At 58.3% G+C, this 17,182-nt stretch overlaps 1 protein-coding gene across 1 annotated transcript in view; it reads right to left on the bottom strand.

Moving 5' to 3' along the window:
- The window catches only part of PPFIA4 (protein tyrosine phosphatase, receptor type, f polypeptide (PTPRF), interacting protein (liprin), alpha 4), a 98,406-nt gene that overhangs the window by 53,469 nt on the left and 27,755 nt on the right, over window positions 1-17,182 (bottom strand). Inside the window, exon 2 of the mRNA XM_014946342.1 lies at window positions 11,242-12,045. Within this exon, the coding sequence (XP_014801828.1) occupies window positions 11,242-11,478 (237 nt within the window). The 5' untranslated portion in view covers window positions 11,479-12,045. The remainder of the gene's footprint in view (window positions 1-11,241; window positions 12,046-17,182) is intronic.

Here is a 17,182-nt window from a genome sequence, read left to right as displayed (position 1 = left end):
CATGAATTTACACCAGTTTCACAGTGTTGTTGAGAAGAACTGAAAAAAGGAAAAAGGTTTCAGAAGAAGCTGAGAAGAATTTGACTGAGCATTAACAAACCAAATTTCGACTGGGGGCTGAAAGTGGTTTTTACAGCGTGAAATTCCCTTTCGCTTTAATTTTCAAGTTAAATAAATAAAACCCCTTCAAACTGAAGCAAAACCTTGATGCTTAGGTTGAATCAAATGCTCAGCTCAAGCGAAACCTCTCGCAACAGCTGATGTTCCTCCCAGAAACCAAGAGCTTTTTCATCTCCCTTTGTCCCAACTAGACTTTCCCTCTTCCCTTCCCACCCCACGCTGCTCACACTGGTGGGGTTTTTAGCCTGGGGCTGGTGGGGACGGTGGTGTCACTGGTGATGCTGGGACAGGACCCGAGCATGCCACACTGTGGAGGAAGGGAAAGGGCCATCGCAGCAATCGAAGTCAATCATCGTCCCTGAGGTTGAATCAAATGCTCAGCTCAAGCGAAACCTCTCGCAACAGCTGATGTTCCTCCCAGAAACCAAGAGCTTTTTCATCTCCCTTTGTCCCAACTAGACTTTCCCTCTTCCCTTCCCACCCCACGCTGCTCACACTGGTGGGGTTTTTAGCCTGGGGCTGGTGGGGACGGTGGTGTCACTGGTGATGCTGGGACAGGACCCGAGCATGCCACACTGTGGAAGAAGGGAAAGAGCCATCACAGCAATCAAAGTCAATCATCGTCCCTATAAATGCTCTTCTGCCCGTCACCGTGCCTCAGGGCTGCTGTCACCCAACATTCTCACCCCAGGGCCTGAGTGCCCTGGCTTCTTTCCAGCCCCACTCCTGCCCCAGGGACCACTCCAGCCCCACTCCTGCTCTATTGCTTCCCTGAGGACCACTCCAGCCCTGGGGTCATCCCTGTCCCCACCACTCCAGTCCTGGGGTCATACTTATCCCCACCACTTCTCCAGGGACCACTCCAGCCCTGGGGTAATCCCTGTCCCCATCACTTCCCCAGTGACCACTCCAGCCCTGGGGTCATCCCCATCACATCCCTGGAGACCACTCCAACCCTCAGGTCATCCCTGTCCCCATTGCTTCTCCAGGGACCACTCCAGCCTTGGGGTCATCCCTGTCCCCATCACTTCTCCAGGGACCACTCCAGCCCTGGGATCATCCCTGTCCCCACCACTCCAGCCCTGGGGTCATACTTATCCCCATTGCTTCCCCAGGGACCACTCCAGCCCTGGGGTCATCCCTGTCCCCATCATTTCTCCAGGGACCACTCCAGCCCTGGAGTCATCCCCATCACATCCCTGGAGATCACTCCAACCCTCAGGTCATCCCTGTCTCCATCACTTCTCCAGGGACCACTCCAGCCCTGGGGTCATCCCTGTCCCCATCACTTCCCCAGGACCACTCCAGCCCTCAGATCATCCCTGTCCCCTTCAGTTGTCCCCCAAATTGGTCACAGCCCCCAAAGCTCCATCCCCAGCCCCTGCCATGCCCAGACCCTGCCCCACATCCCCTCTCAGACCATCCCACAGCCCCCCAAACCGTGGTGGACCCCACTGCTGAGCGGCTTCCCCGGGAGATGGCTGTGCTGGCCAAGCCTTTCCCGGAGCCGTGCTCTCCCGGCTGGTGGGGATTCCAGCTCGGCACAGCCCAGCACACACACACACACACACACACACACACACGTCACACCGCTGGGTTATGCAAGCTCTGCAGGCAGGAGCGAGCAGCTCCCGAGCATCCCCATGGATTATATCAGGGCTGGGAGTGCCAGCGAGTGGAAAGCGCGCGAGAGGTGCCAGATTAGGTGCCCCTGCAACCACTGGCTGCTTCAGATTTAGGGATATGTCACTCCCCCCATCCCTCAATATGCCAGGAGACAGGCAGCGAGGCTTAAGGAGCTCAGCAAAAGCCTTCTCACAGCCATGGTGGCCCCAGGAACGTCTTTCCAAGCCCAAGGTATAACAGTGTGTGACACTGGCGGGATATGTCACTCCCCCCATCCCTCAATATGCCAGGAGACAGGCAGCGAGGCTTAAGGAGCTCAGCAAAAGCCTTCTCACGGCCTTGGTGGCCCCAGGAATGTCTTTCCAAGCCCAAGGTATAACAGCATGTGGGCTCTCCCAGCACCAGGGCAGGGACCCAGTGGATCCAAAGCCCCCACATCTGCAAAGGGTAGAAACCTCTTGCTCTGCCCCGTGGCTGGCGGGGGAAGCTGGGGCTGGGGATGTGGATGCTGTCGCCACCGGGGTGAACAGGGCCACCTCAGAATCGTAGTGGTTGGAAGGGACCTCAGAGATCATCGAGTCCAACCAACAAAAAAACCAAAAAACCCACAAACCACCACCCACCACCTAAACACACAACAACCACCAAACCAAAACCATCACCCGCCCACACAATACCCCACCACAAACCAGTAATCTTGGGCACTAGAGCATGCCCTGAAGAACCATGTCTACACGTTTCTTAAATACCGCCAGGGATGGTGACTCCACCATCTCCCTGGGCAGCCCATTCCAATGCTGGATAACCCTTTCAGTAAAGAAATGTTTCCTAATATCCAACCTGAACTTCCCCTGGTGCAACTTGAAGCCATTGCCCCTTGTCCTGTCGTCTGTAACTTGGAAGAAGAGACCGACCCCCGTCTCTCTACACCCTCCTTTCAGGTACTTGTACAGAGCGATAAGGTCTCCCCTCAGTCTCCTCTTCCCCAGACTGAACACCCCCAGCTCCCTCAGCCTCTCCTCGTAAGACTTGTGCTCCAGACCCCTCACCAGCTTCGTTGCCCTTCTCTGGACCCGCTCCAGCACCTCAATGTCCCTCTTGTGGTAGGGGGCCCAAAACCGGACACAGTACTCGAGGTGGGGTCTCACCAGTGCCGAGTACAGGGCACGGGATGGACGGGATAAGGCATCGGAGGAGCAAGGGAAGAGGGATGCCATGCGGGGGGACAGCGATGTCCAGTGCTCAGCCCTCCTCACCCCGCGTGGCTGCCTGGGCTGGCCGAGCTGTACAGATGTCACTGCAATCAGGCTTTCATCCCGAAAAGGCAAGGAGATTAATAGAGAGAGAAAATCCGCTGCATAGAGAGGGGCAGCCCCCGCCCCGGCACCATCCACGGGTCAGCGGGTCAGAGCGCGGCGGTGGCTCCGCTCCCGGGCACGGCACAGGGCTCCTGCCCGACCCCATCCCACCAGGTGCTCCTCTCCGAGCCCCCCATCCCATCGGGAATGTTTGGCCGGATCCTGTGCTGTGCCCCCCAGCGAGGCTGCCAGGCCTGGAGCATCCCACAGCAAATAAAAGAGACCACGGTAACCATCCTTCCTTGGGAAAAGGCTGCAAAAAGGAGCATTTACCACCAAAAATAGCAACACCCCTGCAGCAAGACGGGACAACAGCAGGGGTTAGCTGAGTACACAGGGCTCGGGGCACTCGCAAGCCTGATTTTGATGCTTTGGGAATAAAAATATAGGAATAAATCAATCCAGCGCCCGCCTGTAGCTACCCCTGTCAGCCCCAGCTGTGCCAGACGGCTGCCCCAGCTCTGCCACCTCGCTTTGGGCCACTGGCGGGCACCAGAAGAGTTTGGGGACCACGAGGACAAGCTGTCCCCAGCTCTGGGCTGCAGTGTCACACCGTGGAGCAGCTTTCACCCCAACCGCAGGGATAACATTGCCCTAAGTCCCAGCAAAGTGGTGATGAAGAGGATCCGGGTGATCTTCCTCTGCCCTGGCCACGGCCAGGAGTCTTCCAGGAGATGCAGAGGCTCCTGCCCCCAGCCCCGATAATCTCTCAAACTAAGCAGGGACACCTATAAACGGATTAGAAAGTGAAGGAGGTGCCTGATCTTCAGTCAAAGGACGGATGATGAGACACAGCCCTTGGAGTCCTGGGGAGCCCTGCGGGAAGCCCAGCAGCTTGGGAAGTGGCTAATTTGGATTAAAACCAAACCACCCAAAGCGCGACCGGCTGGGCTCAGCTCCAACCCCCAACCCAGCCAGGGAGGGTGGATGGATTCTATTTTCACAAGCTCCAACAGGGGAGGTTTAGATTGAACATTAGGAAAGAATTTTTCACCCAAAGAGTGGTCGGGCATTGGAACAGGCTGCCCAGGGAGGGGGTGGAGTCCCCATCCCTGGCTGTGTTTAAGGGCCGTTTAGATGCAGTGCTGAGGGTCATGGGGTAGGGGAGGACTTTGTAGAGTAGGGGAGATGGTTGGACTCGATGATCCCAAGGGTCTCTTCCAACCTCAGTGATTCTATGATTCTATGATTCACCACCAGAGCAGGGAGGGAGACCCGGAGCCACACACAAGGTATTGAAACGGGGTGCTGTGGCTCTGGGTTCAGCTCTTTGGGCAGTGCCAGGCATATCTGGGGTCTTCCCCCTTGGCTGCATCAATGGGGAAAGCACAGGGAGGAGCTGGAAGGAGCCCAGAAACCAGCTACACGGAGATGGTTGGGAAAGCAAGGAGAGGTTTAGGAAGCTCAGGGGGAGAGGGTTCTTTTCCTAGCATGAAAAAGCTGAAATGCAAAAGTCCTCAGCCCACAGCCATCTTCTGCTCTAACAGAGATGCAGCGAGATTGCACCAAAGTGAGCAAAATTCCCCCATTTGCGCAGCCGTCACTCCAACGCAGCCGAGCCTCGGGAACAAACTGGCTCCAGCTGCGGGATTAATGGCATTTTAAAGCCCCTAATTGGAGTGATTGCTCCTGACGGGCCAGGCGTGCGACCCAGGGTGCTGTGGGAAGGATGCCCGCACCGAGAAATCAGTGCTGCTGACTCGGCACGCCAGGGATGGAGCCCTGTCCGTCTGTCTGTCCGAGCTGGGGGCTGGCAGACCCATCACCTCGGTTTCTCCTCGATGCCCCAGGAGCAGGGCAGAGTTATGAGAAAGCCCTAAGTCAGAGCCCAGGGAGTGAACCCAACCCCAGCAGTGCGTAGCGTGGGATTACGAAGATTAAATCCTGCCGGGTAAACCCACGGCTTCGACCATCACCCGCCCTCAGCGCTGAGCTGAGCACGTCCTGGACCTCTTGGCCACAGCACCAGGACTCTGTGGGGACCATCCATGGGGAATTGGTGTCCTCCCCTCTCCACACACGGCCACGATGTGTATTTCCACCCAGGATTTCTTGGGGAGGAGCATCGTGCAAGCAGGAACCCAACATCTCAGCACCTTGGTCTCGTTGGGGGGCGGCCAGTTCCAAGGGTTCAATGCTGAGCCACCAGATCCCTCCATCCTTCCCCAAAATCTTGAAACACCTTAAAGGTCTCACCCAGTGGGTGTTTTCCCCCAGCTTGGAGCTGCTGCGGTTCCTGCTTTCAGCTGCTTTTTGCAACCATTAACTCTAGATATATTTTTAAGTTAAATGGGAGGAATTTGGAGTGATCGTTTGAAGTCAAGACCCTCCCCAGCTCCTGGGGGACCTCCAGGGAGCTCGAGGAGTCTTAGGGGGTCTGCCCACCCCAAAAAGCCCAGCTCTTGGCTCCCCAGACAGCCCCAAGGTGCAGCAGAGTGGGGTCTGCAAGGAAGAACTGCTGGAGGTTTCCATGGCCATCGTAGCCTTCAGCACAGCAGTCCCTGTGAAATTTGGGAGCCCGTCCTCTCCCTGACACAGCTGGGGACACTGACCTGCCCTGGCAGGGCAGGGAGAGAAGTGCCATCCCACGCAGGACCCTGCTCCGGGAACACATCTGGATACACCTGGAGCCCTGGATGTCACATCCCCGGGTGGCACCTCCACCAGGAGAGCAGGGGGGGAGCTGGAGTGGAGCAGGAGGGAGCTGGCAGTGACCCGGGGGCTGCTGAGAGCACCTGGACCATGGTCAGGGCTTGGTCCTCGCCCACAGGCCCCTGCGCAGGCAGGGAGGGCAGGGGGATTGGAGCCCAGAGCTTTCAGCCCGATTAAGTCGCGTTCAGCGCTCCCACATGAATAAATAAATCATGTAAGAAGCATTAAGGCAGCTTAGTCTCCCCGGGAAATCGCCCCAGAGTTCTGCCTTTTGGGGGCTGAGGGATCCCCCATGGATTAGAGGGAGGGATGGTCTGGCCACGTGGGGCAACCAAGCCCCGCATGGGCAATGGGGAACAGGAGCTACAGGCAGGAGAATCCCCGGAGCATCTCTGCCTGCCCCGGCCAAGCACATCCCCTGCCTGCCCCACACGTGGGTCTGCCCCCAAAACACATCTCCTGCCTGCCCCACGCATGGGTCTGCCCCCAAAACACATCCCCTGCCTGCCCCACACGTGGGTCTGCCCCCAAAACACATCCCCTACCTGCCCCACACGTGGGTCTGCCCCCAAAACACATCCCCTGCCTGCCCCACGTGTGGGTCTGACCCCAACACATCCCCTGCCTGCCCCACACGTGGATCTGCCCCCAAAACACATCCCCTGCCTGCCCCACACATGGGTCTGCCCCCAAAACACATCCCCTGCCTGCCCCACACCTGGGTCTGCCCCCAACACATCCCCTGCCTGCCCCACACCTGGGTCTGACCCCAACACATCCCCTGCCTGCCCCACGCGTGGGTCTGACCCCAAAACACATCCCCTGCCTGCCCCACGCGTGGGTCTGCCCCCAAAACACATCCCCTGCCTGCCCCACACGTGGGTCTGCCCCCAAAACACATCCCCTGCCTGCCCCACACGTGGGTCTGCCCCCGACACATCTCCTGCCTGTTCCATTGGTGGCTCTGCCGTCACTGGGACACAGCAGCATCCAGCTGCCAGTGTGCCCTGAAAGGACACCAAGTGCCACGTCCCCCAGTCACAGCCACCCAACCCTCCCCAGGCAGCACGTCCTCCACACAGCCAGGGCTTGGCTCTTTGGTGACACCACAGAAGGGCTCTCAGCCTCGTGGGGGCCCAACCCTGCCCCCAAAAATAGGGTTTCTTCCAGCAATCCAGCTTGAACCCCGTCCCAGTGGGGTCTGACACGTTGCAATCAGCTGCTGGGCAAAAGGGCTCGCAGAAGGAGGAGGAAGAGGATGGGACAAGCCCATGGGAAGCCCCCGGGGAAGAGACCCGCCGCGTCCTGCTTACCTGGTACATGCACATGCTGGGGTTAATCCCATTGGGCAGGTGAGCGCCTTTGGGTTTGCTCCCCGCGTTCATGCCGAGCCCTCATCTCCCACCAGGGTGCCGGGTACAGCCCCGAGGGCGAGCGGCACCGGGGGCCACCGTGCCCGGTCGCAGAGTCCCCCTGCCCGCTTGGTGACAGGCAGGGCAGCGGGAGGCAGCGGGGGCTCAGGGACATTCCCCATCTGCTGCCCACCCCAGTCACATCCCCGGCTGGAGCGGGGCACCCGGCGCTGCCACCCAGTCCCTCTGTGGTGACCCAGTTTGCTCCGTCCGCACGCCGCCCGTGCCGAGGCACCGGAGACCCTTCATTGGAGCAGGAGAGGAGACTAAATCCGCCCGGTCCCTTAATCCGAGGCGGCTGCAGCGGGCGGGCGGCGCGCTCAGGGTGACCTGGCTTGCTCTCCGCAGCCTGCGCTGGCTGGGGAGCGGGGAGCAGAGGGGACACTGGTGGAGGGGAGATTTAGGTTAGATACTAGGAAGAAATTCTTTACAGTGAGGGTGGTGAGGCACTGGAACAGGTTGCCCAGGGAGGTCGTGGATGCCCCATCCCTGGAGGGGTTCAAGGCCAGGCTGGATGGCTATTTGAGCAACCTGGTCTGGTGGGAGGTGTCCCTGCCCAGGGCAGGGGGGTTGGAACTTGATGATCTTTAAGGTTGGTCCCTTCCAACCCAAACCATTCTATGATTCTTTGATTCTATGACCCCCCAGCACACGGAGTGTCCATGGGAAGCCCCCGGGGAAGAGACCCGCCGCGTCCTGCTTACCTGGTACATGCACATGCTGGGGTTAATCCCATTGGGCAGGTGAGTGCTTTTGGGTTTGCTCCCCGCGTTCATGCCGAGCCCTCATCTCCCACCAGGCTGCCCGGTACAAGCTCCGAGGGCGAGCGGCACCGGGGGCCACCGTGCCCGGTCGCAGAGTCCCCCTGCCCGCGCGGTGACAGGCAGGGCAGCGGGAGGCAGCGGGGGCTCAGGGACATTCCCCATCTGCTGCCCACCCCGCTCACATCCCCGGCTGGAGCGGGGCACCCGGCGCTGCCACCCAGTCCCTCTGTGGTGACCCAGTTTGCTCCGTCCGCACGCCGCCCGTGCCGAGGCACCGGAGACCCTTCATTGGAGCAGGAGAGGAGACTAAATCCGCCCGGTCCCTTAATCCGAGGCGGCTGCAGCGGGCGGGCGGCGCGCTCAGGGTGACCTGGCTTGCTCTCCGCAGCCCGCGCTGGCTGGGGAGCGGGGAGCAGAGGGGATGCTGGTGGAGGGGAGATTTAGGTTAGATACTAGGAAGAAATTCTTTACAGTGAGGGTGGTGAGGCACTGGAACAGGTTGCCCAGGGAGGTCGTGGATGCCCCATCCCTGGAGGGGTTCAAGGCCAGGCTGGATGGCTATTTGAGCAACCTGGTCTGGTGGGAGGTGTCCCTGCCCAGGGCAGGGGGGTTGGAACTTGATGATCTTTAAGGTCCCTTCCAACCCAAACCATTCTATGACCCCCCGGCACACGGGGTGTGGTGGTGGCCCTGCCTGCACCCAAAGCTTGGGCACAACTCAGTGCTTCTCTAGGGGCAGCTCATCCACGGGCACCCCAGGAGCTCCTGGGGAAGCTCTGCCAGGTGTTGGGTTTGGGTAGAGCCAGGGCCAGCGCCATGGAGGGGACATGGGGGGCCTTCCCCCGGCACTGCTTTCCCCTACCTAGAGCAGAGAAGGGATGCCGAGAGCTGGCCAGCCACCAGCACAAGCCCTGTCCTGGCACGTGCCACCAGTTTTGATCCACTGGTTATTCCCCATCTCCCTGGGGTGCCCCAAACCCCAGCACCCTAAGGTCCCTTCCAACCCAAACCATTCTATGACCCCCCGGCACACGGGGTGTGGTGGTGGCCCTGCCTGCACCCAAAGCTTGGGCACAACTCAGTGCTTCTCTAGGGGCAGCTCATCCACGGGCACCCCAGGAGCTCCTGGGGAAGCTCTGCCAGGTGTTGGGTTTGGGTAGAGCCAGGGCCAGCGCCATGGAGGGGACATGGGGGGCCTTCCCCCGGCACTGCTTTCCCCTACCTAGAGCAGAGAAGGGATGCCGAGAGCTGGTCAGCCACCAGCACAAGCCCTGTCCTGGCATGTGCCACCAGTTTTGATCCACTGGTTATTCCCCATCTCCCTGGGGTGCCCCAAACCCCAGCACCCAGGTAAGGCAGGAGGATCAATCAAAGGCCGGAACAATCCTCACCACCAATACAAACTGGGGGGTGAGGTATTAGAAAGCAGCCCTGAGGAAAGGGACTTGGGGGTGCTGGTGGACGAGAAGCTGGACATGAGCAGGCAGTGGGCACCTGCAGCCCAGAAGGCCAATCCCATCCTGGGCTGCATCAAAAGATGCGTTGCCAGCAGGTCCAGAGAGGGGATTCTGCCCCTTTACTCTGGTGAGACCTCACCTGGAGTATTGTGTGCAGGTCTGGAGCCCTCAATATAAGAAGGACATGGACCTGATGGAGCGGGTCCAGAGGAGGGCCACAAGGATGATCAGGGGGATGGAGCACCTCTGCTACGAGGAGAGGCTGAGGGAGCTGGGGTTGTTCAGCCTGGAGAAGAGGAGGCTCCAGGGAGACCTAATAGCGGCCTTCCAGTACCTGAAGGGAGCTACAGGAAGGCTGGGGAGAGCCTGTTTAGAAAGGCCTGCAGTGACAGGACGAGGGGCAATGGCTTCAAGCTGGAGGGGAACAGATTGAGACTGGAGATGAGGAGAGGGTTCTTCACTGTGAGGGTGGTGGAGCACTGGAACAGGTTGCCCAGGGAGGTGGTTGAGGCCCCTTCCCTGGAGATATTCAAGGTGAGGCTCGAGGAGGCCCTGGGCAACCTGGTCTACTGCTGACTGCGGGGGGGTCGGACTAGATGGCCTTTGGAGGTCCCTTCCGGCCTGGGCAATTCTATGATTCTGTGATTCTATGATCCAAGGTCTCAGCACCAGCACAGTCGACACGGACATAAGCGTTTGAAGCCTCCTGCTTCCCTTGGCTGCTGGGCTCCTCACCAGCTCTTTGTACATCTCAACAAGGGAGTGGTGAAAAAGCCCCCCCATATCCTGGTTCCCCCAAGTCTGGGATGCTGAGTGCTGCCCCATAAGACCCCACAGGGAAGGTGGGCAGCTCGTTTCCACCCTGCACAGCCCTGCGACACTGATCCACCCCATTCTCTTCCGACTTGAGCATCTTTGTGGAGGCCAAGCTCAAGTCCAGGTCTCTGGGGTACTTGGAGCAGGTCCTGCAGGTGGAGGAGCCGGAGCAGAGCAACACCAGGTCCTCAGCAGAGCCAGAAACCCCAGTGGAGTCATGGCAAGCCCTGATTTCCCCGTGCCCCGAGCTGCTTGCTCAGCACAGACCCCCAGCAGCCTCCCTGCCCGCTGCCCGGCCACTGTGGAACAAATGGGCCCATCACGATGCCCCGATCCCCACTCTGCTCCCAGTTCTGCCTCCAGTGTCCCCTCTCAGGACCAAGCCCAAAACAAAGATAGTCCCATTGCCCATCATCATCCCACCAGGCAATGGGGCTGATGGAAAGGGTCTCTCCCAGCAAGGGAAGGGGCAGGGAGCAGAGGCTCCCCTCCAGCAGTGGGGAAGGAATGTGGTTAATGTCCCCATTCGGGACTCTCTAAGTGCCAGTGGGGACACATGGAACCAAGGACTGTGTGAGGTCCCAAGGAGCTGGCTGGAGGCAGCAAGTCAGATCTGCTACCCAAAATGTGTCGTCTGCTCCCTAAGTGCTCTTTGGTGCCAACCAGTGAGTGTGAGCCCCAGATCTGCCTCCCCATCGCCCTGGGGTGTCCTCAGGAAGGTTTTGCCTCTTCTTCATACCCATCCCCCTGTGCACGAGGGGTGATTACAATCCCACACCTCCCCGCACGGACTCACAGACCAACGGGGGGTACAGAGGAGAAAGGGAGATGTGTCCAGCTGGTTGTGGCTTGGCCTGGGAGAACCTGTGGGTTCTACTATTGGCACAAAGTACAACACACCCGGCGGCATCACCGCTTTTTAGCACCACCATTTAGCACCATCCTAAAGGCAGGAGCTAAAAACCATATCCGAGGGGCTGATCGCCCTCGTACGCCTCCGTGGAAGCTCCTGCTCATCCCAGGGCCACGTCCTTACCTGTGGGAGGGCCGAGTTGAGCTGCCTCTGGAGCTGGTCACGCTCCCGTAGGGTCTCCTGCAAGCGGCTCTGGGTGACAGAGAGCGTCTCCCGGGTCTCCCGCAGGGTGTCCAGCAGCTTGTCCCTCTCATCCAGCATGTTCACCATCAGCTGCTCGAAGTCGGCATCCGCCTCGGAGCCCTGTGGGGGACCCAGAGGGTCCCCCTCGCTGATGGTGGGCATCACCTCGCACATCATGGCGGGCTGTGACAGGCAGACAAGGGTCCTGGAGGCCCCGGTGGGGCGGGCGGTGGGTGTTGTTGAGCTGCAGGGCCCCAGTCACATCGCTACGGGCTCCTGCAGGTCAGGGGAGGCGGCGCTGGAAGGGGTGATGGGGTGGTGAAGGTGGAGGGATCCCCATGCCTTCTTCTTGGGTGCTAACCAGAAGTTGGCAGCAATCCGGTGGGGATGGAGGGACGTCCTTAGCACCAACAAGGCCCTTGAAGTCTTAAGCCCAAACTCAGCTGCTTGTCACCGCCAGGGTCACTTGTGTCACCTCTCTGATGCCTTTCAGAGGGGCTGGAGCATCAATGAGCCATGGGGATGTTCAGAGGGGGACAAGGCAACCCTTGAGGACTCGTCCTGCTGGGGAGCCCAAGTTGGCAGCAGCAGAGGGAGGGTCTGGGGCGTATTTGGGCTGCCCAGACATGCTGAGGAGGAGTCTGGTGGTGAGCTGTTGTCCCCAAGGCTGGATGAGATGGTCACTGCTGGTCCGGGAACGTGTCTCCGTTTGGCATCACAGCTCTTCAAACACACAGTGGTGACCTAAAGGAGAGGGGACAGACATCAGATCCCTCCTGCTGCACCCAAAATGCCCAGAGCACCTGCCCAGCACCCTTTGCCCCCCCGTCAAACCCTGTTGGGCTGCACTGGGCAGGCTCAGCACCCACAGGAACAGGCTGTGCCAGGTTGTACCACCCTGTGCCCATGCAGACACTGCTCTGCATCCAGTACCGTACCCAGCTGCAGGGAACTGCATCCCAGGACCCAAAACCCTGCAACGGTCCCTGGAATTCACATATCCTGGGTCAAAATCCCATCCCCTCTGTGGGGGGCCCGGCTGCCAAGGGACCTCATGGGGTTCTAATTGACAAGCGGCTGAATATGAGCCGGCCTGTGCCCAGGGGGGCAAGAAAGCCAATGGCATCCTGGCTTGTATCAAAAATAGTGTGACCAGCAGAAGTAGGGAGGTGATTGTGCCCCTGTACTCAGCACTGGTGAGGCCACACCTCGAGTGTTGTGTCCAGTTTTGGGCACCTCAATACAAGAGAGATCTGGAGGTGCTGGAGCGAGTGCAGAGGAGGGCAACGAAACTAGTGAAGGGCCTGGAAGACAAATCATATGAAGAGCGGCTGAAGGAGCTGGGACTGTTTAGTGTGAGGAAGAGGAGGCTGAGGGGAGACCTCATCACTCTCTACAACTTCGTGAAAGGACACTGTAGAGAGGTTGGTGCTGGTCTCTTCTCACAGGTAATTAGTGACAGAACGAGAGGGAATGGCTTCAAGCTCCAACAGGGGAGGTTTAGACTGAACATTAGGAAGGAATTTTTCACCGAAAGAGTGGTCGGGCATTGGAACAGGCTGCCCAGGGAGGGGGTGGAGTCCCCATCCCTGGCTGTGTTTAAGGGCCGTTTAGATGCAGTGCTGAGGGACATGGTGTAGGGGAGGACTTTGTAGAGTAGGGGAGATGGTTGGACTCGATGATCCCAAGGGTCTCTTCCAACCTCAGTGATTCTATGATTCTAAGATTCTATGATTCATGGCGTCTCTTCAAACCTCAATGATTCTATGATTCATGGTTCAAGTGTCCTCCAGCCACAGAAACTCTCTGTTTGCAGAAAATCAGGCTTAAAGCTGAGTTTGGCCCAAACCTGGCACGAAGTCACAGCAACAAATGAGTTGAATGATGAGATTAACGTTCTCCCCCACCCCCCTTACTCTGTGGTGTCAACGGGGACATTCACTGTTAACCGAACGCATCCTCCATCAGTCAAACCCCTACCCAGGGCATGGAGGCAGCAGCATTCCCAAATTACTGCCCAAGCACAACAACTCTTGTCTGCTGGTGCCCGGGATGAGAGGCAGGAGAGCAAAGGCAGCAGAGCAGAGGCAGAGCTGCCAATTTGGGCAGCAGCCTGGATTTAGGCTGGATTAAAGCATGGGTGGACCCAGGGACTTGACCCCAGGGGTGATGCTGGTACCTGCGGCGTTGCCTCCAGCTCCACAGCCCAAAACCACTGGGATGAGAGGCTGGGATGTCGCCCTTCCCTGCCATGAGCAAGGTGCCAAACGGGGATTTCTACTGATGCAGCCCTTTTGTTGAGCTTCAGCCCCCTACAGCTGGAGGAGGGTCCCCAGCAGCGAGGGACGGTGTGCTGCTCTCACCCCAGCCACCCTGGGGACCTGCCCACCCCTTATCACCATCTTTGCCAGGTAGAACAAGATAAACCACGGGCAGTTCTTGAGCCGAGCAGCTAAACACGATGTGGCAAGGGCTGCTGGTCCAACGCTGGTGATGGGGTAGTCCCCCTTGAATTTTTAAATCTTGACAACAGGTATAATGCTTGAAGCTTGGTTTCACGATGTGGCAAGGGCTGCTGGTCCAACGCTGGTGATGGGGTAGTCCCCCTTGAATTTTTAAATCTTGACAACAGGTATAATGCTTGAAGCTTGGTTTGAATATCCTTATTTCACCCGCCTTTCAAACCATCATAGGCACGCGGACAAAAAAGGGACCTGCACGCAGCCATGGGCCAGGTCAGCCCGTTCTGGCCCTTTGGACTGGAATAAAAGCCGGTGTCTGGAGGAGCTGGGCAGCACAGCGGGGCACTGCTGCCCCTTCAAAGGCTCCTGCGTAAGGAGATGCTCTTTGTGCCCCCCCAGATGCGCAGACACACGCTGCCGGGGCCGGGGGAACCGCAGCTCCGCTCTTGGGATGACATTGGCTCATCAGCTGATGGGAAGTTTGACACAAAAAACCCTCTAAAAATAGAGAAGCTCTGGCAAAACCACCAGCTCCTCAGTGTGCATCCCGCACGTTACGCTGAAAGCCGGCTCCTGCACGCTGGGGACAGGGTGTCTGTCCCATCCTCCTCCCCCTTTACAGATTTAAGTTGTGTTCCTCAAGTGGGATATAACCTGTTACGAGCACGTAACGCTGTCCCGAACCTCTGAGGCTTGTTCAGTCTCCTCCCTGGCTGCTGGGACATGGATGATGGGATAACTGTGACTGATACCCCCACAGCATCCCTGCAGAAAGGAGGCTGGTGGAGGATAAGGCACCGAGCGATGGACCACTCCAGCCCCCTGCTCTCCTTGGGCTCTCAGACACAAATCCCATCCCTGTAATTAAGTGGGTGAAGTGCTTTCCAATCCTTCTTCCCCTAACGAGCAGCCCCAGCGGTACCCACACACGAGCACGGCCACACTGCCAGCCCTCCTGGAGCGAGGATAACCCAGGCTCTAGGGAGACTCGGGGCCAAGAAGAGCAGAAATCAGCCTCACCCCACGGCAAAGTCCGATTAATTTGGGTGCAAAACCCAAACAAAGTGGCTTCCGTGCCCCACCTCACTGCTGCACCTCTGCTTGTGGGGTGAGCGTGGAGAAAGCATCTCCAGGCTGTGCAAACCCAGACACAACCCCCGAGCACAACGTGAATGGCAAAATCAGCCACGTGGCCACATCCCCATCTCACTGCTGCTGAGGAATTGAATGAATTAGCAGGTGATTTAAGAGATATCAATCAAGGCAGGGAGGGAAGAGCCCTGCAGGCACTCAGGGAGGGGAAATGCTGCAGGGAATAGCCAAGACATAAATCTGACGGGAGCGATGATGGGATGGAAATTTATCCCAGCTGCAAGGGAGAGACTTACTTACCATGAGGAGATGGTGCAGATGCTGCTCCCAGCGGGGCCATAGTGTCTCCCCACACCCTGTGGAAGTGGAGCTGGACCCACACGATGCAGGAGTCAGCACAGATTTACTCCATGCATCACCCAAAGGCTGATTTTCTTTTTCCTGCCCCTACACATGGGTGGCTGGGGGGGTTTGGGTAAGCCCATGAGCTACTTTGCTTCACTGCAACCTGCTCCTGTACACAGTTATATCCCGTTACATCCACCGTGCAGGAAGAGAGGCTGGGGAGGATAAGCACAGCCTGGACACCTCAGACCAGGGAGGATGATAACAGGATTATGGGGACCTCACACAGCACCCATGCTGGTCCAGGACAGACTCATCCCATCTTGCTGGTCCCCAAAAGCATCTGTGCTCTGCCCTCCTGAGCACGCTCAGCACAGGGGTGATGCAGCAGAGAACTGTCCTCCTGTGGCAGGCAGCACTTGTCTCCTAGTGAGCCAGAGCTCCTCCGTGACCAGGACTGGGGGGATGTCTTCACTGGAGGGTGGTCATGTTCTCCCCTCGCACCCCGGGTCACCAGGTTGGGTAGTATGGAGGATACGTGCTGTGGCGTAAGGCAAGGAGAGCTGCTACAATCCTCCGCAGCTGGAGAAGCACTACAAGCAGGGATGAGACTTCCTACCACCAGAAAGAGCGGCCAAAGTCCCCCTTGCCCTGGCCTAAACCCCCAGGGAGGTGGAGGGCAGCCAGCCCAGGGCCTTCAGGGCTCTCTGTATTCTCCACGACATGGAGCATCCCTCTGCTCATGGGTCCCCAACAGGTAAATCCAGGCTGATGCTCTGCCACCTCGAAGCATGGCTCTGGAGACAATTCAGCCACATGTCCTCATCTCCTGGCTGAATCCACAGCAGACCCTGAGGGTGGGAAACATTTTCTGCACAGTGGAGGAACCATCCACATCCATAACCACCACAGACACTGAGCTGCCTCTGTGTCCCCGTCACAGAGCCATCCCACCAACAACCACTGGGCAACCCTCCTACCCCACGGACTTGGGAGTGATTCATGGATTGAACCACTGCTGCTTTTACTGCAAAACCAGAGCAACAGCAAAACCACGAGTTGAGGAGTCGCTCAGTTCATGGGAAGGACCATCATCCGGGGTCAAGGAGGCTGCAAAGGTTTTATTGGTGATGCCAAGTGAGGAAGCCAGGACCAGGCTGGGTTTGGAACCTGCTGCCTTCAAGCCTTTTGGAGCGGGAAGTGTGTTTGGGGAGCAACAGGCATGGGTGAGTGTGCAGGGGTGTGTGCACACACAGGGATGTACACGCACACACCCATGCATGAAAGGATGGGCACACGAGTCGGGATGTGCAGGGATGTGCACGGCTGCAGGGTCATGTGTCTGCAGGAAGCTCCTGCCTCAGCTCGGCTCCCCTTGACACAAACACCCCCTCATTTCTGTACCACCTCAAACCTGGGGATTCTCTCCGTTCCCCAAAAGCCACAGAAAATCACCCATTCTCACACATCTCTTCGCCTGGGAGCCCAGCTGGTGGCTGCAAACACAAGATGCCGTCCCCGCGTGATGAAGCTCAGCGTTTTTCAGGCAGACCCGCATCCAACCGGTCACTTTTAAGGACCTTGGGGACGTCAGTGTGGATGATGGCTCAAACGCATCGCACACTTTGCTGGTGACTTTAGCAGCAGCCAGGGCAACCCTTTGGCACTGGATGTCGGAGGGCTCCGAGGTTGCTCGCAATTAGCAGCAAAACGCTGCCTGTGAATTGCAACCTTTCAGCTCCATCCGGTAAAACTACATAAATGCTAGTGCCTGGGTTTAGAGGGCCTTAACTGATGGGATAATCACTGGGTAGAGGAGCGAGGATGCGAGGAGACAGCTGGTGAGCTGAGAAAACAGACACTGCGCAGCTCGAGCCCTTTGCTGGGTATTTTTAGCCCCGCGGGGCTGCCAGGCACAGACTCGCTGGAAGCAGGTTTGTTGCCAGTGAAAACGTGCTCGCTTTACTACCCCTTCCCCCCCC

This window comes from Calidris pugnax, unplaced genomic scaffold (genome assembly GCF_001431845.1).
Source record: "Calidris pugnax isolate Ruff unplaced genomic scaffold, ASM143184v1 scaffold116, whole genome shotgun sequence".
Lineage (NCBI taxonomy): Eukaryota > Metazoa > Chordata > Aves > Charadriiformes > Scolopacidae > Calidris > Calidris pugnax.
The sequence above is the reverse complement of the archived record's forward strand: the minus strand, read 5'-3'. Positions and strand labels throughout refer to the sequence as shown.